This window comes from Arvicola amphibius, chromosome 3 (genome assembly GCF_903992535.2).
Source record: "Arvicola amphibius chromosome 3, mArvAmp1.2, whole genome shotgun sequence".
Classification (NCBI taxonomy): domain Eukaryota; kingdom Metazoa; phylum Chordata; class Mammalia; order Rodentia; family Cricetidae; genus Arvicola; species Arvicola amphibius.
The window spans coordinates 91,852,113-91,879,554 of NC_052049.1; the positions used below are offsets into that span (position 1 = coordinate 91,852,113).

Below are 27,442 nucleotides of genomic sequence, written 5' to 3' on the forward strand. Positions count from 1 at the left end.
GGCCCATAGTTTCAGCCTCTTATTGGTTAATTCTCACATCTTCCTTTAACCCATATTTAGTAATCTGGGTAGCACCACAAGGTGTGGCTTACCAGGAGAGATCTTAACCTGCGTCCATCTCGGAGAGGAGCAGCATGGAGACTCCTATGGCGACTGCCTGAAGCGTCTCCCCCACTCTACTTCCTTGTTCCCACAATTCTGTTCTGTCTACTCCACCTACCTAATTTTATGTTCTCTTAAAGGGCCAAGGCAGTTTTCTTTATTAATTAACCAGTGAAAGAAACATAGACAGATAACTCTCCTCCATCACCAAATTGCATCCCCACTAACATACATTCAGACCACCACCTGCCCTGGTGTTTTTGTTTGGTCTTAGTCATTCTGGCTGGGGTAGGTTGAAACATAAAAAAGCAGTTTTCAGTTTGTATTTCTTTAGTAGCTAGAGATGTTAAACATTTAAAAAAATATTTCTTAACTATTTATATATCATCATTTGAGAAATCTCTTTGTAGTTTCTTGCCCTGTTTCTGTAATTGAGTTGTTTGGTTTCTTGATGTTAAAGTTTTTTGAGTTACTTGTATTATTGTAGATATTAACCATTTGCCAGATATATAGCTGGAAAAGATTTCTTCCCATTCTTTGGACTGCGTCTTCCCACAAGTGATGGGATTCACTGGATATCAACAACAATAGAAATGACAAAATCAGGTGAAGGGAAAACTTAAAAAGGAAAATTAAAACTTCCTAGAAGTGAATAGAAATATAAACACAACATGCTGAAATCTATGGGTCAGGATTTATTCATTTATCCTCTCTCTCTCCTCTCTCTCTCTCTCTCTCTCTCTCTCTCTCTCTCTCTCTCTCTCTCTCTCCACACACACACACACACACACACACACACACACACATATATATATATATATTTGTTTGTTTAATTTTAGTAATTGTCTGCATTTTGCCAAAACCATTTGTGGTTAATTGTGAAATACTTGAAGTACATATAGATAAAGAATGGAAAAGGATATCCAGGTCATAATTTTAGAAAATACTGTGCTAAAGTCTAGTTTTACTTTGTTTCTTCAAAGACAGAAGCATATCTCTGATGGGTTGATAAAGAGAATAATGTTCAATTTGTGAAAAATTACCAACATCATTGTTGTCAAAAATATTTTTAAAAGTGATTCCAGATGTTTCTTGTACTATAATGTTATAAATCTAAGATGTGTTTGGCAGAAATGATTGCAATGGGATGGGTCAATCCATGTGATTTAGCTAGCAGTTTTCTGATGCTTCAGAATGATTTCGCCGGGAGCCATAGAGGAGTACTTCAGGAAGGGATGAATTTTGTATTTTTCTGGAAGTTAAAGAACCTCAAAATGTGGTTGGGCACCTAAGAATTGTCTGTGTTGATTGGGATGGTAGTTTTGGGGTAGGAAGATATCTCATTGGGCAGCATTGTTTATTGTGGAAGTGTGAGGACCATAGTTTAGATCCTCAGACCTCAGGGGGTAAGCAGATTGACATTGTGGGTAGTTTGCTATCCCATTTTCGTGGGAGTAGAGACCAGGGACTCTTGGAAGTAACTATCTACACTAAGTTAATCAGTGATCTGGATACAACCGAGAGAACATACCTTAACATATAAAATGGATAGAAATTGAGAAAGGCACCTAATGTCATCCTATAGCACCCACATGCATGCCTGCACACACACATACACACACACTGAAAACATACATGGCTACTACATACACAAATATACAAGCCAAGGCAAACAATGATATTGCTAAATTTTGTCTAATCATGAGATGGTTTTTAGTTGTATACTTTCACATTAACATTGCAGAGAGAGGTGATGATACAAGGCAATGGCATTATTGATGATCATACCCAAGGTCATGAAGAGATCTATAGATGGGATCCAACACATGTAGCTCACTGTTATCTTCTGATGTCTGGCCAGTTTCCTCCTCATTATGAGACCCAATTAATTTAATGCTGGGCCTGCTCTGTACCCTTGACCTGCCATAGGAAGAGAATAGCTATCTTTAACTCCTATTGGTGATATTTCTGACAACTGTATTTGTAAGAATAGCATTTGGTATGCATGTAGCGATTCTAGGTCTACTAATGAACATTCCATTGGGCTTACTGATGATGAATGCTAATCTTTCTTAAAAAGAAAGAGAAATGTGGTTATAAATTTGTTCTGTGAACATGAATTATTAGTTTCTTAACTTAGTCTTTAATTAAAGAAACAAATCACGTAGAAGATGGTTCCATGTTGTCTTAGGAAACTCAAGTGTTGAAAGAAATAAATCAGATCCTATTCATTTTTGGCATAGTGTGCTGGCTCCTTGCTCACCAGTCCAGTCCTCATAGGAGCCGGATATGGCATATGGAATTGGAGTCACCTTGTGTGTCCCTTGAATTAACTTCCCCTTTTATGCCTTTGTGTAATTTCTTCGGTGATCTTATGTGCTGATCTGTTTAGCCTGTTATAGTAAATTGTCATTGGCTGGGTCACTTTCAGATACCGGAAAGGCCAATGTCAAGGTTCCTACAGATTCTTAGAGCTTTTTCTTCGTAGCTCATAGAAGTTTCTTTTGCTTTTCTTCACATGGTGGGAGGAACAAGGATTGTTTCTTGGGTCTGTTACATAAAGACATTTTAGTGAGAGCCACAGCCACCCCCACCAACTTGAGCTAATCACCTCTCAAAGCTCTCTCACCTCTTAATATGATTGCTCAGTGCTTAGGTTTCAGTGTATAAGTTTTGTGGGAACACAAACCATTTAGACCATAACAGATGTTATTCATGATAATCCTGAGGGCATCTTGATTCTTTCTACCTATAGCCTTCCTCTCACTAATTCTGTTTGGGGAAGTCATGTTACTGCTTCTTTAAGAGGCAGGAGAATTAGGCGCAATGTCTAGAACTCACCATGTTGTGCTGAAATAATCTTAACTCTGTGTAAGATCCACAAGGCAGCATAGTCCACTATGATAAACAGATAGTGTGTTGAATCTGCAAAATTCTCTGTGGAATCAAACTTTTATGGCTTTTCCCATTGGTAATTCTTGGGGACCTTCTGGTGTATCTGATCTAAGGCTTTATTTTGTACATCACATTTACCTGGTCACATGAGACTGTTCCACAGCCCTGTGATGTAATTACTATTGATGAGATGTAAAATGGGATATGTCTGGTTTCTGTCTTGCTTACTCTTGTTTCTCTATAGGTCAGAGGAAAGTATTTGACCTTCCTTTTGGGAGCTGCCTGTTTCGTAGTGATGTTTATGACAATGGATCTTCTTTTCTCTATGATAACTGCACAGTATGCACGTGCAAGGTAAGGGGGCTCTAAGAGGCTGTGGCACTACCCGATGAGCTGGGATTACATTGAAATCATAGGCAAATGTAAGCATTTTATTCATCAGGGAAATCATTGTTGATGCCATTTGAAGAATATAATCATACTCAGTGTTATAGAGATGATCTGGAGGCTGTCATAAACATTCTCTATAGTCAGACAAATACAGATGACCCTGCTCTAGGGCTCCACCTATTTGAAATGAATTCTTTAGCACACCTATAAAAAATAATTTCTGTTGTATTCAAGGGAAGAAAAAGGCATAGCTTTATAGTTCATTACAGAGATAAACCTGATCAATTTCAAATACTCTATTGAGGTGATGCCCACCTTCCACGGTTTGCATGATCCTGAGCTATCCATAAAACTCTCTCTCTCTCTCTCTCTCTCTCTCTCTCTCTCTCTATATATATATATATATATATATATATATATATATATATATATATATATATATATATATGATCCTGTGCTAACATACAACTGCTTCATGTAAACATACAGAACATCTCCTTGTGAGCTTGGGCTCCATGCCCACGACTTCATATCCATACAGAAATCTCATAGGCCACAGCTTTCTCTTGGAAACTGAAACTGAGTTTTTGCTGAAACATGTGGCCTTCCCAATTCTCTTGCTTGAGGGACAGCTCCTCAGCTCACAAATGGGAGCTAGTTATGCTAGCATGCACATACTTTTGGGTCTCAAGGAATCTTTGAGACATAATCAGGCAATGTATCCCAGTATTCTAGCTAGATTACTAGAATGAATACTTTCCCTGAAAATGGTGGGCTTATTACAATCTCAGTTTGTAGACATCTTTTGCAAAGTAGATGCTGAAAGGGACAGTCATGTCTTAATTGTTGTTCTGTTGCTGTGAAAATACACCATGACTAAGTCTGCTCTTATATAAGCATTTAATTTTAGACTTGCATACAGTTTCAGAGGGTGAGTCCACTGTCATCACAGTGGGAAGCAGAAAGACATGACGCTGGACCAATAGCTGAGAGCTTTACAAAATAATCTTCAGGCAGTGATGGCGGGGAACTGGGCCTGGCAGGACTTTTTAAACATCAAAGGCCGCCCCCACCAGTCACATAATTCCTTCAACAAGACCACACTGCCTAACCCTTCTGATTTTTCTCAAACAGCTTATCAACTGAGAACTAAAAATGCAAATATGAGTCTTGGAGGGAGGGTGTCCTCATTCAAGCCACCAAAGGTGGCCTGCATTCATTGTGATACCCAGTATCCCTTTCTATCTATGGAGCTTCCCTCTCCAATAAGCCTCAAACCATGCTCCTCCTAATTTCCAAGGAAGGTACAAGAAGCCTGAACAAGCTCTGTTTATGTAGAGAGTGAAGGAGGGCAGGGAGAAGGAACTGTGTCGGCTATAGTGACTTGGGATTTCTTCCACTGAGCAAGAACGTTGAGCATGAAGTTATAGGCTAGTAGAAGCAAGACTGGGAGCGTGCTACACCCTCATCTGCTCCGGGTGTGAGTCCCGAAGCATGTTTTGGGGTGGATGAAATGTTTATTGCACCACAGGAAAGCATGGGGCTAGGAGAGTGCAAAGGTAGAGCCACTGCGGGTTGTTAAAGGAGGGCACCTAGGAAGGGTAAAAATCATTTTTAATTCCGAGTCTGCCTTTGGGCCTCCAGGACTCTACAATGGTGTGTAAGAAGAAGTGCTCCCAGCCTGGTGTCTGTGACAACAATGGGAATGCCTGCTGTGAAGAGTGTCTCCTGCGAGTGCCCCCAGACGATGTCAAAGTGTGCAAGTTTGGTAGCAAGATTTTCAGGGTATGTATGAGATAAACCGTTACAAGTGTTGTGAGCTGTGGGAGCCATTATACTATAATGGCCATTACAAGGTTCCAGACATAATGCAGATTAGAGTTTTATTTCATTTGTACATTTAAAAATACACACATATATTTAATATATTAATTTGTACATGTATGTGATTACATATGTATATATATATATATATATAGATATGTTATAAACAAGGATTTGAAAGATTCCAAATGTGTCAGTGTTATTACTCTTTCTATATGTGATCAGTCACTGCCTGAAACTCAGCTGAGCAAGCCACGTGGTTGGTGTGGCTGGCTATGGTGCCTAAATGACAGAGAGCATCCTATTCACTTGGGTATGCTCAGTACACATTGTCAAGATTGCGACCATAGCAAGATCCTGAGGGATCTGTGATTAATTAGATGTTTTCAGCAGCACTCTACAGATTCCTAACACAAATGGCTTGCGTCGAGGTATTCAGATGAGGATGCTTACCATGTAAACGGCCAGCGTAGGTTTGATAGTCCAACCCCCTGGTACTCAAAGGCTTGCCTCCTGGCCTTCCAACTCTTCCCAGAGTGTACTCTACATGTTTTCTGGTGATCTTAAGTAGGATAGTAACCATTTCACGTCAACAAGTAGGTGTTGGCTTAGTTCAGACTATCTCCCCTCTCTTAGATGTTTTCCTTGAGGATGAAAGAGAGATTCTGTATAAAGACACACCTGATGACAGCCATGAGCCTGTAGACCTTTAACACCATGTCAAAGGTGAAGGCTTCCTCAGGCTTCCTTAGGCTTCCTTTCCACTGACATGGTTGAAGAGATGTCTGGATTCTTAGGGACCTCATTAAGCCTGTAGGAGAGTTCATACAGCAAGTTTTCAGAGACACTTGGGTAATATCCTCTTTATTCAAAGTCCTCACTTTCCCCTAGAGCTCCAAGATAAAACAGACTCCTCTCTTGATAGTGCTTTAGACAAAAACTTTCTAGTCACTTTATAAAAATGTTTCTCTTAGTACCTGGGGTTTAAAGTACTTTACAGAGACTGTAAGCCCTGGGAATATTTGCTCACAGAACCTGAGAAGTTCAACGCCCTTTAAAGGCAGATCCAGTTAGATCTGTCCCACCTGAAAGGAAGCAGACAGCGGGCAGTCCTTAAAATGGCTTCAAAAATTGAGAAACAAGAGGTTGGCGTTGCACCAAAGATCCTGAATCCACGGGCCTGGGACGGAATCCTCCTTTTGTCTTTAGATCTGTCTGTTGTCTGATCTTCCCAACATCAGTACAGTATGTCCTTGCCTGATGTGTTCTGGCTCAGAACCGGATAACTGCACCCTATAAAGCCAAGGAGCCCAATACAGTTACCAAGCAGCCTTCCAGCTGAGCAAGCGTTTAGTCTCAGAAATGCTTCCCCAAATGCCATCCTACATTTTCAGAGGAGAGTGCCAGCCAGGCAGTGTTCAAGCTATGCATGTCTCTAGGGCTGCTCTGTCTGGGCTCCGTGAGTCCAGATGACTGCCACCCAGGTATCTGCCTGGCCACTGGGAACTGTTTGATATCCTCTGTGTTTTTCAAGTCCTGGGTGGCTCAGGGGTATGGCACAGCTGGGCTTGGCTTACATCACCATTTGTAAAAAACCTCAATGAACTGTGTTGCCCAAGATAGCAAATATTTCAGTCTCATTAAACAGAGGAAAGTTAAGACTTTATTCATGCATTGTGAATGAAAATTCAGACTTCCTCATCTTCCAGGGTGAAAGTGGAAAATACATGAGGGGAGAAATGCAAACACAACGTGGTTAGATACAGAGAATCCTCCGAACTTTAGAGCAAGATCCCCTCCCCACTCCAGTTTGATTACCTATAGACCTATACATGCCCAAGAGTCACTTGGGCTAAACTGTGTGATTCAGGCAGGGTAGGCATGCTCTTCTCAGTCGCGAAGCCATTACCTACTGACTCAGTTCCTGCGGTGTCCGCCTGATAGCAGAATCCTGTGTTGTGTCCCGCAGGATGGGGAGATGTGGTCCTCCGTCAACTGTAGCATCTGTGCTTGTGTGAAGGGGAAGACGGAGTGTCGCAAGAAGCAGTGCGTTCCTGTCAGTAGCTGCCCACAGGTATGCTGGGAATTCAGCTTTACTTTCTTGTTACCTTCGGAAATGCACAGCCCACACCATTTTCTAAAAAGACAGCCAGGCACTCCGGAGGCTGACATAGACCCCAGTAGCTGAAGCCTCTTGTGTAGCTTGCTTTCCTTCTTGCTATCCCCACCTGGGAGTCTAGCCTTGTGTGACAAAACTCTTTTCCAGTTCTTGCTGCAGTCTTCCTACTCTTGGTTGACTTCTCATCCGTTTATGTAAACCCTTCTCCCACTCTCTCTGCCTAGATCTTGTTTTCTGTTGTTGGATTTTCTATTTAACATTATAACTACATTTTGCTTCTCTTTCTTTGCTTTTCTCTGAGATCTCAGCTTTCTTCTCATAGCCATGGTAATATGTGGTTGTTTAATAGTAAATTCCCCAGGAGGATTTTCTTGCCTTGCAGAAGCCCCGACTCCTTTGCAGAAAATTCTTCTCTGGCCCTGGCCTCCATTGTAGCCTCACATGGAAATAGCATCCTTATGGAAATAGCTCTTTTCAAAAGCCCACAGCCCAGAGCCTTGAATAAAGCTACCATTATCTTTGAAGCATGGGCTCCATTGAATTCACCTCAGCAACTCGAAACCTTTCAAGGCTTTGTGCATTTTGGGAAAATGTCAAACCTATTCAGTACCTTCCAGTGAATGAAGAAAACATATCCATATATTCAGAACATGTCCGCGATTCTCCATTATAGAAAGCTTTTTAATTTTATTCACATCTGTTATTATTATAAACAAAAAGTTGCTGTTTTTACTTGAGTGCCAAATGAGGCACAAAAACCAACAGCTGTTGCCATTGCACAACTGAATTGGGGGAGGGGAGGAGACAAGGGTAAAAAAAAAATCCCCTAATTAGTCTTGCTTTAAAAAGCCTCAGACATAAAACTGAAAACTTCCCATAAAAGAAAAAAAAGTAGGTACAATAAGCAGACTTGAACATGGACCGCTTATAAATATTCATTGGGAAAAAATGGAATCACATCATTTCTGCCAGTCCTCGGGGAACCCTCGCTGCTAATGAACTCTCCCAGCACATGGTAGTAATAATGGGCTTCCTTATTCTACAAGACAAAACTGGGGAGCAGCGCCAAGCTGGTGGCTCGCGTAACTCGCCTGAGCAGGCCACTGTGGCGTTTCCAGCTTGAGGCCAGCTCTGCCACTCGTAGCTGGGTCGGTGGTTTCTGCTGGGAAACAGCTCTCTTGACTGTGTCTGTCTCCCTAGTGATCACGCTGTGTGTGCCACACTCAGGCCAGGAACGTCTATCCCTCCCAGGAAAGCCTTTGCCCAGCCTGTGTGTGCCCCGCTGCAATTAATGCCAGTGCCCTGTCGTGACTGTGGCCTCCAGAACCAGCTTTTAGTTTTTAGGCAACCTTCCAAACTGCCTTGCCCTTCACACTTTTCCTTCTCAGAGCCAGCACAAGATCTTTGGAGATCGGTTAACTCTACCTTGAAGCCCTTTTAGAAAGAAAACTAAACAGTTATTTCACCTTCCCATCATTGACTGGGGAAGTTTTTAAAAAAATAATACTAAAATTAAAATCTTGGAAAAAGTCTGTGTCCCTTTCTACATAGAATAGAGTCTTCTTCCAGATGAGGCTACAGCGTGTCCAGTTTCCAGCTCATTACACACAGCCAGGCTCGCTGACCTTCCAGTTTGTGCTTTGTTTCCCACTAATTTACTAACAGGACCAGCTCCACTTTCATTTTCTGAACAAGGGAAACGGTAGTGTTCACTGAGATTCAGATGTACAGAATTGCTCGGTCACATTTGGATAGAAACCTGGCTTTAAATCCTCAATTCCAGTGGGGGCAGAGTGCTTCAGACCAGCTTCTGGGGAGACCCTTGCACGGGACTGGGTTGATCTTCTTTGACTCTGTCTTTGAGAAGTCAAATGAGATTCCCTATGGTCATGGTTCTCTACCTGTCGGTTGTGATCCCTTTGGGGGGGTCGAAGGACTCTGTCACAGGAGTTGCATATCAGATATGTATATTATAATTCATAACAGTAGAAAACTTGTTATGAAGTAGCAATGAAAATAATTTTATGGTTGGGGTTAGCACGACATGAGCATCTATATTAAAGGGCTGCAGCATTTGGAAGGCTGAGAACCACTGCCCTTTGGCATTAGAGAGTTTAATGTGCCGTTACAGGCTTGGTTGGTGAAGAAATGAGTGAGGCATGGCTTTAGTTCTTCAGTAGCAAAATGTCATTTAAAAAGCCAATGAATTGCTTACTTTGAAACTATTCCAACCTGCTTTGCACAGGCCTCACCAGAGTAGTGAATGAGTGGAGCAGAGCTGTAGGTCTCTGTCCTGGATCTTGGGCCACCTCTCAGTGTGCTTTGCTTCCTTGTTCTCTGTCAAAAGGGGATGAAATCATCTCTACTAGAGTGTGGCTGTGAATTTCAAATGAGGCGAAGCTCGGGGTACACACAGCAACCTGGACTGAATGCAGGCGATAATTAATGTCTTGAAGAACTGTGGCATAAAAATCTGGTAAAAGAATGTAGCTTGTGGTGCCCCTGAAATGAAGTTTACATTTTATTTCTAGCGCCCTTGTGTCACATGGCAGCAGCTTCTTCATCTACAGAAGGCGATATACTCAGCTCAGGGAGGTTTTGCACTGCTGAGTAACCATCACTGTCATATCGTCGAGCCTTAAAATGGTAGCTCATTAAATCCTCATAAGCAGCCCAAGGTCACATGACTGAGTAGTTCCTTGGATGTTAATATGCTTCCATGTTTTTTATTCCCCATGATTAATCACGGAGCCAGAGATAAGAAAAGGCCTTCCTCTGACATGGTCTGCAGAGGATGGTTCCTTCTTTAAATGTCAGACTTTAGAAGCGAAAAGGCATGTGACTAGGAACTTGCACTGCATTTCCAGGGTAGCGATGGAAAATTACTCCCTGCTACAGAACTGTCTTCTGCTTCACTGGCTTTGATGGGAGAGCAGTGAGTTAGTATAGATGATGTGTGAGGAAGAAGCCCGGCTCAGTTTGGTCTGCAGTGCCCTGTATCCATAGGATGCCTGCATCTTTAGCTTGGATTACAGTGTCCACGGACGCTTGCTGAGCAGAGCAGGAAGAAGGCTGTGCTAGCATGGACAGAGTGGTCGTGGTGCCCATTTGTGTGTGAATGCACTTGACCTCTACAGGGCTTGATTTGGCGATCAGTGAGGAAGTTGTATCCAGGCTGTCTCAATCTTCCTTCCATGTGAGAGAAATCACACCGTACTTTGAGGTATCCTGTTTCGTAAAGGATAAAAACAGGAAAGGTTTTTGGAATGATTTTGCCTGCCCTGGGAACCTGATGCTTGAAACTTCATTTGTCACTGCCATCATCACCATCAAGTTCAAGTACAATCTGGGCTGATGTTGTTTTAGATTTTAAATGCTGATGTTAGATTTTTGAAAAGAGATTTATCCTCAACCGACCATTTCTTAACATTAAACTCTGGTGTTTCTTTTTTCCCCCTCCTGACCAGGGTAAGATTCTCAACAGGAAAGGATGCTGTCCCATTTGCACTGAAAGTAAGTTCATTCTTTGGAAAATATGTGCTCTATTTGTTTGACATTTTGTTATGAATAGGGAAAACTGGTGTGAGTTTTCTGTAGACTCAATTCTGTAGGTATGTGATAGACGCGTCCACCTCCCCATAGACACCCAGAATCAGCTGTCGCCCTTGCACAAAGACTGGAGTGTGGATATCTCCATCAGAATCTGTTGTCAGGAGAGCTCAGGAGACAAGTGGTTAGGCGGAGTTTTAAAGAACAGATAAATTAATGCACATTTGAAACTGCTAACAGCATTTGCAGTCTTTGGGGCTCGGATAATGATGCCCGGCAAAGCCAGACATCCATAATCGCTCAGGGATTTACTCCTTCTCTTTATACCACCAAACAACTGCCCTTCCTCTTCCCTCCCCCATTCCTGCCATCCTTCCTCCTGGGCACATCTGATGTGGTTTTCCACCTGACACTTTTAGCTAAGTTCTTGAAGGGTCTCTCTAAAAGTCTTGAATTTTGAGAACCGTCTGCGGTTGCTCTATTAATCTCCGGGGCAGAGCACCACGCTGGGTTTTACATCAGTCCCATATGGGGACTTTTGCTTACCTCTATCAGGAAATCACTGTGTTAGTCCCGAAATACACCTGGCTTTGAGACAGCTTCCTGAAGTATGCTATTGAAATAGTGGTGTTAGACATACATTGTCACGTTATTTCTGATGCATGGTGGCAGCATTAGCAGAGTCAGGAAATTGATTAGAAACTGTTTTATAAGTCAGTCAGGCTGAGAGAAGTGGGCTTTCGTGCTGTCGAAAGCAACTTTCATATGGCAACAGGTTTGTTCTTTTATTTATCTGAAACCAGGGTTTATATCACTCCTGGTTTTCCCTCCTTTGACTATTTCATGTCATATATATATAAATATGTGTCACTTTTATCTATATGAAATTATACATGGGAAGCTGCTATATGTTAATGTATAATATCTTATGCTCATGTATATATTACCATTGTCTAATAGATACTATTATCTTAAAAATAGAGAGCCATGAAACTGTACAATGGATGAAGCCGCTTATTGAATTAGCAAAAAATAAATTATAGATTTAATAAAAGACCTTTCCTTTGAAGATAATGAAGTCATAAACTAGCTCAAAGGAGGTTGATGATGCATGACAGTTAATTCAGAAATTAATGCAGAAAGGAGAAGCAGCTATGGTTGGCGCACGGGTAATTCAGAAGCATGTGCCTGGGCTGTTCCCCTGAGTCCTCGTCCAGAGACTGTATGACTGGTTCAGAGGCCGCCTTCAGCCTCATTCCCTTCTGTATGAGCAATCTTCAGGATGCCCTGACAGCATTTTCATCAGTGGCTTATCTGCATTCCTCTGTAGACAATGAAGCAGAGAGAGACTAGATGGAGGAGAGGCAGGCCTCCCAGGGCCTTCTGATATTTTGCAGGTCATCTCTTCTGTTTGCATGACACACGTGTGCACGTTTCCCAGTAACCTGGTTATCAGCCTCACAAGAACATGGGCTTAAGCCAAGTGGTATGGCGCATGCCTTTAATTTTGGGAGGCAAAGGCAGGCAGCTCTCTGTAAGTTTGAGGTCAGCCTGGTCTACAGAGCAAGTTCCAGAACAGCTAGGACTGTTATACAAAGAAATCCTATCTTATGTGTAGGGGGGGTGGGGGGGTGGGGAGAGAATATGAATTTTACACAGAAACAGAAACAACGCAGATCTGGAACTCCCCTAATTTCTAAGAGTCAAAATGGTGATTAGTGACTTCTTTTGCAAGTTAAGCTAGATTTTATTAGTTTATCCATTACGATTTGGCCTCTCCATATCTAGAAGTCTGGTTACTTAAAGAGAAATAAAAAGGGGAAAAGAGAAGACAAAGGAAGAGAATTTGTAAGCTGTCATATGGAGTGCTGTCTTGTGGGAAGTATCTGCTGATCCATCTCTCCCATCACCCAGGGAGACAACTAGAGAAAGCCACCCAGCTGGAGGGGCACTGGGAGGCCACCCGCTGCACCTGCACCTGCAGGTCAGAGCTGGAAGCGTGCAGGCACGCGGTTCTCGGCCCAAGTCTGGATTATATCATCAGATGGCTATTTCTCAATTTCCCCTGGTGTTCTTTCCGTCTGTTCTCCTCGCCTGCTCTCCAGCCCTCCTCCATCCCTGCTGTAAAACTCATTCTCCTCGGCGAGACTCATTTGCTCAGATCCACTTAAGACGTGGGATAGCCTCCAGCTTTTTAGGCAATGCCCAGCTTTCCATACTGCATCCAGGTAGACTTTTCCTGATGTCCCTTAGCTATGGCCTGAAGACCTCCTACTTTGAAATTCCGTTGTTATTATAGCCAAGATCTGGAACAAAGGTTTGGGCCCATTCTTTTCTTGTCTTAGTAGTTATAAAACTTCTGGCATACAGGTTTCTAGAGGGAGAAACCTAGGCCAAAATGTCAAGCCAAGGTCAGTGTTTTCTAGAAGATGCCAGGGTTTTCAGCCTTTGTTTTGCTGAGAGTCTCCCCATCGGCTTTGTTTTAGGAATGTTCTGTGTATTGCAGAGTATTTAACCGTAACCCTTCCCTCCAAGTGACAAGCATCTCTAGACGCTGTCAAATGCTCCTTGGGGTCAAACCAGTGATACTCCAAACAGGGAAAGCTGCCCCGTGAATGCAGAGAGGAACACCTGTGGGACTAGCAACGCTGACTTATTACCAATACTGCTGACGCAGCACAGTAGGAGCAGGAAGTGGAGTTGCCCTTCTATCCTAAAATCAAAAGGCCAGGTCCTCTGGGTTTAGTGATTAAGTTTTTACATCTTAATTCTCTGAGCTTACAAGTCATTGTGAAACAACCTGATTGGTTAAAAAATGTTGTCATTGCTTTCCATTGCTTGGAAGGGAGAGATAAAATGCAGGCTACATGACAGCCTACATAAACTCGCTTCTGTCTTTACGGCATAGGATCAGAATTATATTGTGAATTAGTTAACATATTATTCAACATATATGTATTCCTTTTATTCTGTGCTGTAAGAAGGCAAGGCCATATACCTCCATAAATGCATACATACATACGTATATGAAGTTTATTACAGCCCTCAGATACTCAAGGTTGCATGTTGCTCGTAGATATTAGGTGAACGATGGGCAGTTCCCAGCAGTGGTGGCACCGAGTGGTCTCTCACTAAAATCCTACAGAGTTTCTTCCTGCCTGGTTTTGTCTTGGTCTTAGTAGAGGTTGAGATCTTTTTTTTTCCCCCAGCAAAGGGGAAATACATGTTTTACAGGCCTTCTCTGCATGAGTCAGTAACCATGCAAGTTTATTGTTATGTAGGTAGGAAGCAGCCACAAGGACAGGAAGCCATCCATGCCCCCCTTATCAGAACAGTGGGTAAGACTGATCTGAAGAGGTGCTGGGGTTCTACTCACATGGGGAGTCCTCTTAGAATCAGGCCCCAGGACAGTCTAAAGAGCATGCATAGTTGCCTCTTAATAACTCACCCAATGCATACTGCTTTCCTTCCCAACAGAAAGGACTGGATTTGGTTTGGATGATTTACTTAAAGTAAAATATTTGAAGTGAGCTAAACAAACTCCATAAAACTTTTGGCAAAAGCGCTTTCTTGCCAAGGTATGAGGCTGTAGCTGGAAGGCAGTCCCTCTGCTTGGCTGCGTGTCATGTGACCACGAGTTAGGTGCCAGGAAGCATCAGAACCCAGGAGGGCCACTCTGCTATTCCTTGTAGCATTTGGTTTATGTGAAATGCGCTTTTATAGTGTGCTGGCAAGTAGTGCGTGGAACCTTGACCTCACCAACCCACAGAGACCAGAATCAGATAAATTCTATGCTGCCAGCAGATCTGTTTCCAAACTTGGAAATAATACTTCATTGTCAAAGTTTTCACTGATAAGCGAGGTGTGTGTGTGGAGGGGTGTGGAGGAAGGGGGGCGGCTGAGAGATTGGTTATGAGAGAAGTTAATCTCTTAATCAGGTCAGAGGCATCCACAGGCGTTAGGACATGGTCACCCACCCCCAGGTCTCACACATTACCTAAACCCTTCGCTTACCTCATACTCAGCCCGCGGCACCCCCAACTCAAAATGCAAGCATGTGATTTGTAACACTGAAGCTGGCAGGGTCTACTGAGCACATATGTACGTGTGATTGAAATAGCCCCAGCCTCATAGCCCTTAAGTCACAGGAAATACTGAATTTCGGCAGCTCAGGGTGCCAGGAGGTGCATGGTTGCCAGGTGATTCTTTAACTCGATCCCATTAGTTTTTAGCTGTGAAGGTCATTGGACCTACGCTAGCTCATAGTAGGCCCTGTACCCAGCACAGCTCATTGCAGAATTTGCCTAGCTGGTTTGTTGGCAAGTCTCTCTACCTTAAGCCTATTGGGTGCCTGATGGCTGTTTATATGCCCCAGTAAACAGAGTGATGTAAGAGGGCAAACAGGACAATTTCATTTTGTGGGGAGGTGGGGGGGCAGGACGCATGATAAAGAGTGATCTTGGTGCTTTGCATGTATAAAATATCCACCGAGAGAGCCTCTGCCCATCAGTAACTCCATGTTTGAACAAGGGTTCTAGCCTCTGGGACTCCGGTTCTCTTAGCCCTTGGAGTTTGTCCTCACCCCAGGCAAGCAAGGAAACTGGCCATCAGACTCAGGAGGCTTGCAGAAGAAGAATCTGCGGTGTTGATTTTAGCCCTGCCAGCGAGGTGTTAAGCTTAGTAGCCACTGAATTTTCTGCTAGTGCTTGTGGAGCTGGCTTTGACACTTTCTGAAGCTTGGCTGGCAGGCTGGTGGAAAGTGAAGCCCCACCTGCCAACAGTGATCCCAGGAAGAGCCCACACAGGAGAAGGGGTGTGCTGTTCTGTTCTGGGAGATGCTACCACTTTAAAGTGTCTTGCTCTGACACTTAGCAGAGTTGAGGGATAATACTGAAGTCACCCTCTAAGAATGGATCCCCTTTTGCCTGCATCTCTTGCCAGTTTCTAGGGCGGACTAGGTAGTAATGCTTCTCGCGTATAAACACCCCGTGGAAACAGACAAGGGTGGCATACTGACACTAGGTATAAGGGTTCGCGCTTGACAAGTTCTCGGTGATTTAGTGTTGATGAGTAAACTGTGACCTCAGGCGTCATCGGTGTCAACATTACTAGCCAACAGAACCAGTGATGGCAGCGGCAGTAGCCAGCATTTATTTGCCATCATCTGCTATATATCAAACACCGTCATGCTTGTCCCATTTGATTTCATATTTATCCCATAGCTATTTTTTTAGCCAAGTAATGTTATTAGTTGCAGTTTTACAGCCAGGGAACTGAGGCTTAGAGATGTGGAGGTCAAAGATGGAGCCTGAGTCTCCCCAGTGTTGTCTGGCTCCGGAGGCTGGGCTGGGGTCAGTTGTGTTGAGTTCCCTGTCATTTAGAGTTTGGTACATAGTTACAGCTAAGAAGGGGCAGGGAGGTTTGGGGGGTTTGATAGTCCCTAGGAGTTATGATTAGAAAGGAAATCGGAAGAAAGTTCTCCAGCTTAATAGTGTTTATCTCTTCTACTCCTAGCCTAGGAGAAAAGGATATGGTAGCCCCAGACTTGCTTCTGTTGTATGGTTGCTCCACCTATCTGCCTAAGGCAGAGCAGGTGTTGTGCCCCGAGCTTACTTTTCCATGCCCATTCATATTTCTAGTCCCTCTCCTCCCCCTCTACCATGGCAATTAAAGGGGAGTGTTTATAAACATGGACATATGTGTACGCATTTGCATAAATATTCTATATAGTATTAAACTCAAAAGAACTCTATATAATTGATAGTAGGCGTGGGAAAAGAGCAATGTCACTTTCAAAGTTGCATTTTCATTCATTACTAATCTAGTACCATAAAATTTTATGCATCTGGGGACCTTCTCTCTGGGGTCTTCCCTCCCAGTCCTCAGTTAAGAAGGAAACTGAGGATCCCAAGAGTACCAAGTAAGAACGCTGGGATAAGACCCACATCCTTTTCAAACATCCTAACAGAGTATCCATTCTATAAGCCCCCTTGTGGTTTGCTTTGGAAATATGGTTTATTCTTGCTCTTGGTTTCTTAAAATTGTTTTAAGTGATACAGTACTATTAAATCATTCCATTAAAGACTGCATTCTTGTCTACATATAAATTAATATATTTTTTCCTATGAAGATACATATAATTTTTTGTAGGCACATGTAGTAGTGAGTGCAGGGACCCTTTGTTCCGTCCTGCCTGGCTAGCTTACACCCCAAATAATTACACAGAAACTGTATTCATTTAAACACTCCCTGGCCCATTATTTCTAGCCTCTTATTGGCTAACTCTCACATCTTGATTATCTCATTTCTATTAATATGTATCACCACTTGTGTGTAAACACTCCCTGGCCCATTATTTCTAGCCTCTTATTGGCTAACTCTCACATCTTGATGATCTCATTTCTATTAATATGTATCACCACTTGTGTGTAAACACTCCCTGGCCCATTATTTCTAGCCTCTTATTGGCTAACTCTCACATCTTGATGATCTCATTTTTATTAATATGTATCACCACTTGACTGTGGCTTACCGGCATGAGTCTAATCAGCGTCTGTCTCGGGCAGCAGAATCATGGCATCTGCCACACTTCCCTTCTTCCCAGCATTCTGTTCTGTCTACTCTGCCCACCTAAAGGGCTGCCCTATCAAAAGGCCAAGGCAGCTTCTTTATTCAACCAATGAAAGCAACACAAATACAGAACAATCTCCCACACCAGGCACACTGCTCTCCTGAATCTCTAAAGAAATGTAAGCACCCAGTTGTGGCTGAGTATATTGGAGACCTAGACTTAGTGAGAACCCCCTGGAAATATGACCAAAGAACAGGACAGTTGAGTAAGTCAGACACCAGGCTGCACCTGAGAAACATGCTCCATGGAAAGCTTTGTATGTGAGCTGGGGCAGGTACCCTGCTCTTCGAAGTCACAACTCCCATGAGTGAAATAAGGCCAGCAAAACACAGACTGCCTTCTGCTGGTGCTACTGCTCACGCTGCCATAGAGCAAGGCTTCTAGCACATGCAGGTCACATGCTCTGCTGCGTAGTTTCTAAGATAATTCTGCCAAGCAGAAGCTACTATCTACTCCATCTTACGAGTAAAGGATCCAAAGGTCAGAAAAGTTAAACAGAGAGTGTGCAGCTAATACTGTAATCTGGGAGACTCTGTGACTCAAACTTTTAGCATGCCTCTGTGTTCTCTCTTAACTCTATGTTGACTCATTTTGGAGGGTTGCCTTCAAATAGAGGAGATTTCCCAGTTTCCTTCTTTTTCATAGGTCATAGAGTTCTGTTTGCAATCAGTTGTGTCCACTCACCTATAGAAACATTGTTTGTGAAGTTACCCCAACTTCTGTGATCTCTTGAGATACAATATTCCGGCACTCACCTTTACAGAGACAAGAAGAAATGGCTCATTGTACACAGTGTTTTTCATTGATTTGCAGTTCATCTTATACATGCTCTCCACCCCAGTCATCGTTCCTTCCTCTGTAGGGCCAGGGCGTTTGTCTTTAGTACATGCATCTGTCCTCTGAACCTCCTGTCTCTTCTTGTATGCAACCACAGGTGTTCCTTTCTCATGCTGGCTTCAAAGTTGCTCAAACTTTGAATTATTTAAGCAATATTTTTTATTAATTCTCTGAGAATTCCATACAGTGTATCTTGAATATATTCACTCCTCAAGTCCTCATAGCAATCCTTTACACTCTGATCCTTTCCTATCTAAATTTAAGTTTAATCTTTCTCCTTCTACTACTTCTTTGCCTTCTCCCCTTCTCCTTTTCCTGCTTATTCTCCTTGTCCTCCTCCTCTTCCTCCTCCTCCTCCTCCTCCTCCTCCTCCTCCTCTTCCTCCTTCTCCTCCTCCTCCTGTCCTCCTCCTCCTCCTCCTTCTTCCTCTTGCTCCTCTTCGTCCTCTTCCTCCTTCTTCTTTTGCTTTGTTTTCCCATTTAAACCAGTTTTTGTTGCCCAACTAGTCTTGGGAGTCAGGCCTTCCCTAGAAGTGTGCTGAACATGCCAGGGATCAAATTATTAAAAACAAAACATAAAAACAAAACAAAACCATAACCCTTCTTCTCCAAAGAGCTATGAAATGTCAATAGCTCCTCATTTCGTGATGGCTTTTTCATGCCTACTTTCCCACACTCTCTGATGGAATTTTATCTGGCCTGAGTCTGTCTACACAGGACCTATGCTTGTGCTCACAACTGTGGTGAGATCCTGTTTCCCTGTTGGGTCTGGAAAATATTGTTTCTATCTACCCCCCCCCCCCCCCCCGGCTCTTACAATCTTCATCATTCCTCTCCCATTAAGCCCCCAGAGTCTTGTGTGGAAAAGTGTGATATCTTTGGCCCATTTAGGACTGATTACTTCATTGTCTTTTATTTTCTGCACATTGACCAGTTGTGGGTCTCAGATTAATTCCATCTACTGCCAAAGAAAACTTCTCTCATGATGGCTGAGAGATGGTCTGATCTATGGGTATAGAATGGCATTAAGAATCATTTTAGTACTATGTCCTCTTAGCGGAATAAAAGTCTTGGGTTCTTTCCTAGGGCCTATGACCTATCTAGCCACAGATTCTTGGCTCCATTAACAATGACAAGTTTGGCATCTATCTCATAAAACAAGCATTGTATCTGATCTAAAAAGTGACTGGTTACCCGCTTAACATCTGTACTACTATTGTGCCGATGGGCATGTGCCGTCAGGTCAGCTGCTGCTGTAGTTTACAGGGCGCACAGACAGATGAGACTGATGATTCCTTTGCTCCTTTTGTGGTGTGTGTAATACTTCACAGCACCATGAAGTCTAGTCACTAAGGATAAAGTACTAGCCTCGCTTATCTATGTCCTGTGAGAAAAATAGCGAACCTTAGTTTCTAGTCTTCCAAGGGAGTAATTTGCCTTCTAAGTACTGCAGTTGCTACCTTTGATTCACCAGATTATCTGAATTGGAGTTGGTTGCAGGGGCTAGTGGCCGTTTCCAAGCCCTATTATTGACTGAATTCTGGCCTCCACGTTCTCCCAGCTGTGCAGGTTTGGAGACCGATGGTTGTTTCTCATATTTCTGGCATTTCTCTCCCCTGTTGCTAATCAGTCATCAAGTCTAGCTGATTGCCTCTTTATGCTGTTTTTCTAATAAATAATTTCCGTTTTATTCCCATGACAGCTGTACCCTCATCCTGTTGTTTTCTGCTAACCCCTGTCCCCCTCCTTTATGGACACCACTCAGAACCCACACTCTTCCTTCATGAACACCTAGGCAATCTTCCTTCGCTGATGAGCTTTCCAAGGTTTATGTTATAAAACCTTAGAGCTGAGGAACAGCCCTGAGTAACATCTTAAAAACAGGTCCTCTGAGTGCATATGTTAAAGAATACTGGATGGGGTAGACTTAAACACACTTCCTTGCTGCAGAACTCCTCAGGACCTTTGCTGTGACACTGGGCATTGTTAGCTTTCAAGAGGGTGAGAGAATACAGAACTCTCCCCCCCCACCACCACCCAATGGCCTTGAAGAGCTTTTAAAGTTTTACTGTGGCAATCCAACAGGTGGGATTGATGTTTCATAGGAAACACATTAAGAAATGTTGGTTCTTTGGAATACATTTAAACTTCTCAGACTGGCAACGAATGAATCTCAGGCCAACTTATTTACATAGTGTGAGTGTCTCATGTCCCCTGAAGCAAGTCCTTGCTGCAGACAGACCCATCTCTGCATTTCTTGTGCAAGCTGCTTCCTTCCTGTGTTTGTGCTTTACTGGCATGCTTCCTGCGGCCTTGAGGGTTAACTCCATTCTGGCCCCTAATCTACATTGTGTATGTCTTTTATGGATGGACTCAACTCATTATATTTTCGCCAGCTCTGTTCTTTCCCTGCCTCTTACAGTCTCTCTCACAATAAGAAAAGCGATGCAGCTCTAACCTTGACCTCTTTGCGGCAAATCTGCAATGCAGTAGCTTTAGGTAAACAAACCTGCATCACATAGGGAGCTTGTGTCTGCTCTTTGAGCTACTGAATTGCAAGGTGAGATGGGGTTTCAAATACAGGATTCTTCCAAGGTTCTTAGTGCTTTAATTCTGTACACTAAATTAATTTAGAGAGGCAAACTGCATCTCCTCAGTCTAGATGCATGGCTCTGCTACAGAGAGAACTAGCTAAAGAGAAAAGACACAGTCAGTCAACCTGTGACTAGTGGGAGTAGCAAGTATCTCTTCTACAAGTTTATTTTAAAAGTTTTGAGGGCAGAGTGCATTTTTCTCGTTGTTTGATGATTATCTTCATCTGTTATTTATGGGTGCAGTGATCTTAGTTATGTAGCAGACTTTCCCCAAATGCATGGTGTGAAATAAACAGTTACTTAGTGAGGGAAAAAAAAGAGAGAAAAAAAAGTGAGAAAAAACCCTGTGAGTTTCCACATTCTGAAAAATAGAGATAAAACCCTGAAGTAGACCTTAAATTTGAGACCTTGAAGTTGGGGAAATGAAATAGAAACTTATTAAGCATGAGAGTCATACACTAAATTTTATAACTGACTTCTAGATAGATATCATTAATCTGGAATTCAGACAATCCTGGGAGGTCAGGGACCAGCCTTAAGAGCCTCTAGATCCTAGAGGCCTTTCCTGAAGTGTGTCTTCCCTTTTCCAGCACCATCAGCAAATCTGCTGGAATGTTGCTGTGTTTCCTGTCAGTAGAACTCCAAGCAGGGAAGGCACTGGCCTTGGACCAAGAGACTAGATTGTAGTTCTATTATTGGCTGAGTGACTGTGGGCCACAGGCACTTTCTGCAAACTTGCTACTAAGGAGTTAATAAAATACTGCGTAGTAAGGCTGGAATGAGACACTAAATACAGAACACAGCACCCGTGACATGGTGCCTGACACAAGCAGTTTGTACTAGATGCTTTGACTGTGCTAAGCTACTAGTTTCCAATAGATGCAATAGCAAATTCCCACAAAATTATGGCTTAATACCACTAATTATCTTATATATGCTGGAGGTCAAAGTCAGAAATAGGCCTCACTGTGCTAGGACTATCCTGCCTTGTTTTGACAAAGTTTAGCTGTATGTGTAGTTTATATAACATACAGTCAAGCAGTCCAGGCAAGAGCATTCTTGCCCAAATGCCTAGCCTTGCCGCATTAAAAACAAACTCCATAAGGAATTTCTTCGATGCTTATCATCCTCTTGAAGTAATTGGTGCTTCCAGGAACAGACGTGTCTCACTGTTGAGAAAAGTCTGTTTTTAAAACATTTTAAATGCCATATTTTGTAGGTCTTTGAAGTGTTCAAAGATTACCTATCCATTTGTAATATATCTTCATATATCTAGGAAACCTAACTAGCATGAATATAAGTTTGACTATTATAGATGACTACTAATTTGTATTTTTAAACTATAAATTACATTTTAAAAGAGTTATATAAACATAATGCCTTAAACAAGAGTAGAAATATATATATAGTATAATACACAAGAATAGAAATGCATATAGTATAACAATATTGACCTTAAATTTATCTCAATAAAACAAAATCCATAGCAATATAGAGTATTTTGAGATTAACAGTTGCTTTTTGGGTTAAATTAGATTCAATAATCTTTTTTCATCATTTTTATGTCATAGCCCCTTTTTTCTTTAGGAAGAGATTGACTACAACAATTAATCATTTATAACCAATCCCCTTTAAATGAAAACAAACATTTCAAACAATTATAAAAGGTGATTGCTTTAGTTTCCTGGCTGCCCAGACCTGAATAATCACACAGAAACTATATTAATTACAAGACTGCTTGGCTGATGACTCAGCCATATTTCTAGCTAGTTCTCACATCTTAAATTAACCCATTTCTATTCATCTGTGTACCACCACAGGGCTGTGGCTTACCATAAAAGTTCTGGGCATATTTCTCCTTCAGCAGTTATATGGCATCTCTTTGACTCTACCTACTCTCTCTATATATCTCTGTTCAGATTTCCCTCCTGGCTTTATTCTGCCCTGGCATAGGTCAAAACAGCTTCTTTATTAACCAATGGTAATAAAATATATTCATAACATATATTTTTACATGGCTTATTATAGTTTTATATTATCTTTACTGTCTTTTTGAAGACTTTATTTTTATTTTTTAAAACTTCCTATACTCTTTTTCCTCTCTCTTCCAAGTCTATGCACATTTTTTAAACCCTCTGTGACCTGTTTAGAGGTTTATTTTTGTCTGAATCTGTTTTTATTGTGTTTCTGTAATCTTTTTTTGATTACTGTTTTAAACTGTTAAGCAGGAGTAGCTAGGACCAGAATGGCTGCTTTGGCTGTTGGTTCTGCTCCACTTGGCTTTTCAATAGGGCGGAATAAAGCCAGGCAGCAAATCTGAAAAGAGATATATACAGAGAGTAGGCAAAGTCAAGGAGGTGCTATGTAGCTGCCCTGCCATAGGCCAAAGCAGTTTCTCTATTAACCAGTGGAAATAAAACATATTCACAACCTACAGCGGTGCATCCCACATCACACTAATGAGGCTGTGCTCCCTGTAAAGACTCAAACAGTTCTTGCCTTTCCCAGTTTCTAAGGCCACCTGCATCACTTCACCCTTGTCTCTTCCTTCATCTTTAAAGCACGGTTGGTCCCATTCTTCTCCTGGAAATATGCGTGTCATGATCCTGCCTTAATGTTGTATTCCTTTCCCTTGATCATGTAAGATAGATCTCCCCTTTGCAGGTCAGTTCATAAGCAAGCCTGGTCCCACTGACACCTCCCATTCGTTGGCTATTTGATGCCACATGCACAGGTTCTGGTTATCAGGCTGTGCTTTCTCTTCAAGAACCAGGATCAGCTTGTCATACTTGGTCAGTGTAGGATAAGAATTAAGTTCTGTTCTAGTTTTGTGATTCTGAGAATGTTTTTCAGTAGGTTACATGTCTATTCAGCTGAAGGGATTGATTTAGGAAGGTAGAAGGATTGGTCCCCATCTGAGCACTGAGCTCCCAGACTGGTATTTCCAAGGTGGTTTTCTTGCCACCAAATATAATTCCCCTTTAATATTTTTCACTTTTCTGTTTTCCCTAATAGTGTATTTATTCTTAATGTGTTCATAAATAATTCAATTAATTAATTAAACAAATTTCTGCTGGCTACCTGCCACATGTCATATTTGTATTTATTTTAATAAATTCAGTATAGACAGTTTCTTCTTAGCCAAATATATTGTTTAATTAATTATCTCATTTTCAGCAAATATTTGTTGATATTTAATGGGCAGTATGCCATGCACTGATGTAATACAATTAATGCATATCTGTGTATGCATTTAGAGCATCCAATAAAGCAGTGAGCTCTCAGGGCACTGAGAAGTATACATGAAATAGACATTGTAAGGAGCTCAAGGCCAGATTTAGGAGTTATGAATTCACATTATAATAATTGGGTGGAGTAAAAAGTGGCTTAACACTGTCAGGAGACAGAGAAGTCGATAAAGTGATTGCCCTACAAGCTTGAGTTTGGATCTGCAAAGCATGTGTCAAGAGCTGTCCCTGTGTCCAAACGCTGGGGAAGCAGAGACAGGAAGACCCCAGCAGCTTACTGGCCAGAGATCCAGTCTGCAGCAGGGCTCAATGAAAGACTCTGTATGGTAAAGATCAGTTTTGCTCTTTGAATTGAGAAGAAAGAAAAATGGCACTGGCTGAGGTGTTGAAGATATTACTGGGGAAGATGGTATTGAAGCCGAGAGCTGAAGGGGTGGGGTGATGTGTGTGCACACATGTGTGTACACGTGTCTTTGTATTTGTATGTGCATTTGTGTAAGTATTTGAGTGTGCACTTGTGCTGTATATGCGCTTGTGCTCAAGTGTTTGTGTGTGCATATATATAGGCATGCATGCACATGTGTGTGAGCTATGCGGTCTTGGGTGGCACAAGCTGAGCCCCCGGTAATAGTTGAGAAGTACTAGGCTAGGATATACTAGGTAGGTCCCTGGGTGGCAGCGGTGGCTTGGTGGCTACAGTCAGTTTAGGCTTGATTTTTGAAGTTAGGGAATAAATTTGTGAGTCCATGTAGTTACGGAAATATGGGGAAACAAATTTCCATATGGGACAAAATTCCTATGTAACTTTTTTTAGAAACTCAGGGTGTTTTCTTTTTTAATGAAGACCCGTTGCTGTCCCTGATGGGAATGGAGCCCCCACCCTTTTCCCTGTGCCACCCCTTACAGGAAAGTCAGAGGACGTGCAAATCCTTACAGGCATCCAGGTGCCTGCCACCTGGTGGAGCATCTGTTGGCTCTCATGTGCCTTGTGGGCTAACAGCTGTCACTGACACCTTGTGCAAGGCCAGAGCTCTTGCATGCAGAAGACACTGGGGGCCTGCTTTATTTTTTAAACCAGACTCTACCATGGTCAGAAGTCAGCTCAGTAAAGAGCAGCTGGCTCGTGTCTCAGGCAGTATTTCTAATCCCAGCCTTTCCTGCATCTTACCCAAGACTTGGCATCTCGGCATCTCTGACCCTACAAAAGTCCCAGCGGCTCAGCAGGACTCCGTGGCCCAGAGTCCTGCAGGCCCTGTTTCCCTGAAGCTTGTGCCCAGAAATGTTTAAAGCCATGTTTATGTGTGGTTAGGATGCCACTCCGGAAACGTGCTGATCCCCACGCGAGGTGCTGGGGAGACCTCCCTCTCTGCAGCAGTAATGAACTGAGGTGAACATTCCCTTCTGGGTTTTCAAAGGAAAACATGCTTGAACGGCTGCGGAAATCTTATGACACGTTAAGTGAAATATGGGAAATAAAATTTCATGTACAGGGTTGTCTTAACTCTGTGAAAATAAACACACACACATACCCAGAACTGTAGACACTGCTTACTTCTTGGTGACAGAACACGAATGGGGCTTTTGTTTCTTTCTTGCACTTTTTCTGCCTGTTTTGTTGTTTGGGGAAAAGGCTAGACTTGTGTCTACTCAGATTCTCTTGTTCTTTGCTGCTGTGCCTGGGATTCTATAGTTCTCACTTAATAGTCTTTGACAGATGTTTTGAGAACACTGCTCCCAGAGAAAAGGCATTTCATTAAAATATGTATAACCAGGGTAAAATAAAGCAATCTGAGGCAGTTAAGAGGAAAACATCAGAACCGTGTGTTCAGAGGCGGCAATCTTTATACACATGCTTCGTTAATGCGCTGTGTTTTAATGAAGGGATTTGGGGTTTTAAAGTTGACATTCCTTTCTGAAAGTACATAAGAAATGAAAGTATAAATAGTACTAATGTCATAAGAAAAAGAAAAGAAATGCCACTTGTAATTCTTTTGCTTAAGCAGAACTTTTCTAATCATTTTAAAATTTAAATATTTGAGTTTTTAAGTTTTGGTCTTTTTCTCTGGACATTTGCATTTATTTACATATATTTAAAATAAAACAATAATGACAACACAAACCCAGATAAAGATTTGACTTTAGGACTGTGAAACAATGTGCCAGAGAGAGAAACTGAAATGTCCTTCTCCATCTCTGGCTTGATGCACATTCAAACGAGTTGTTTCCACAGTTCCCTGTCTGTCCCCGTAACCATGAGCCAAGCTTTCCCGTATAGTGTGACCAGACATCTGGACATCTTGGATTGCGGCACCTTTGTCTGGCTCTCCTGAAAGTAGCCATGAGGGTGCACTGCTCACTTTTGTTCCGCTATCTGGGTGCTTCTGTCCTGGGGACGCAGTTTTCTGTAACACTGGCCATCTCGTTTTAGGCACGTGTCTCAGCCCACTCCTCTGGGAACTGGCATGAAGACTTTTGGGTGCCAGGAAAAGGGGCCAAAATTTCACAATGATTTCAGCTCATGATTCGAATGTTCCCACGTGTAGCACATAATTCTCAAGCCTCCTCATAGTCTTGAAATTTTGTTGGCTGCTTCTATATTGCACTCACACAGGAAATCATACCAACTTCCAAACTCTTCTCTCCTACAAATTAAAGACTCTTAAAAAAATATCTCTCCTGACAGGCCTGTTCGCACACAGTTTCCATTTTCTGGGTCTCTTATGCATATCCCTCATGGCTTCTTGTTCAGCCAAGAGTAAACTCAGGGTTTCTGAGGCCAGTCCAGGGCAGTCCGGTTTCAATTGCTTCTTTTGGGATTTGCTTTGTCCCACGATTGGCTTTATCTACTTTTCACTATTAAAGGCGAAACAACAACAAAAACAAAACCAGACTAGGAATACAGATGTAAGATAAAAAGGTTCATTTGTGGTTCCATCAAGAAGTAAAGGTTGCTTGTGTGTGTGTGTGTGTGTGTGTGCGTAAGATAGTTAAGATTATCCCAGAATCAAAGAATCTTGTTGCTGGTTTTCTACTTACCACGACAAAAACATTTCCTTAGTCCTAAGGATCATTCACAAATGTTCTCAATGACTAGATGACAGCCCTTATTATTGGGTCTACTGTGAAGTGCTTAGCTGTTTGTCTAGTGTTCAGAGACAAACTTTCAGTTTCTGAGGATACCTCCATTATTAGTAGGCAAGCACAAGAGAGCTACAATAGGGTGTGAACTTTTGGCAAGCGTTGGTTACTAATGT

The 27,442-nt window shown here is 42.3% G+C and overlaps 1 protein-coding gene across 1 annotated transcript in view; it reads left to right on the forward strand.

Moving 5' to 3' along the window:
• Bmper (BMP binding endothelial regulator) overlaps window positions 1-27,442 on the forward strand; it is a 252,979-nt gene that overhangs the window by 140,214 nt on the left and 85,323 nt on the right. Inside the window, exons 8-11 of the mRNA XM_038322939.1 lie at window positions 3,242-3,351; window positions 5,032-5,172; window positions 7,181-7,285; window positions 10,798-10,843. Coding sequence (XP_038178867.1) covers window positions 3,242-3,351; window positions 5,032-5,172; window positions 7,181-7,285; window positions 10,798-10,843 — 402 coding nt within the window. The remainder of the gene's footprint in view (window positions 1-3,241; window positions 3,352-5,031; window positions 5,173-7,180; window positions 7,286-10,797; window positions 10,844-27,442) is intronic.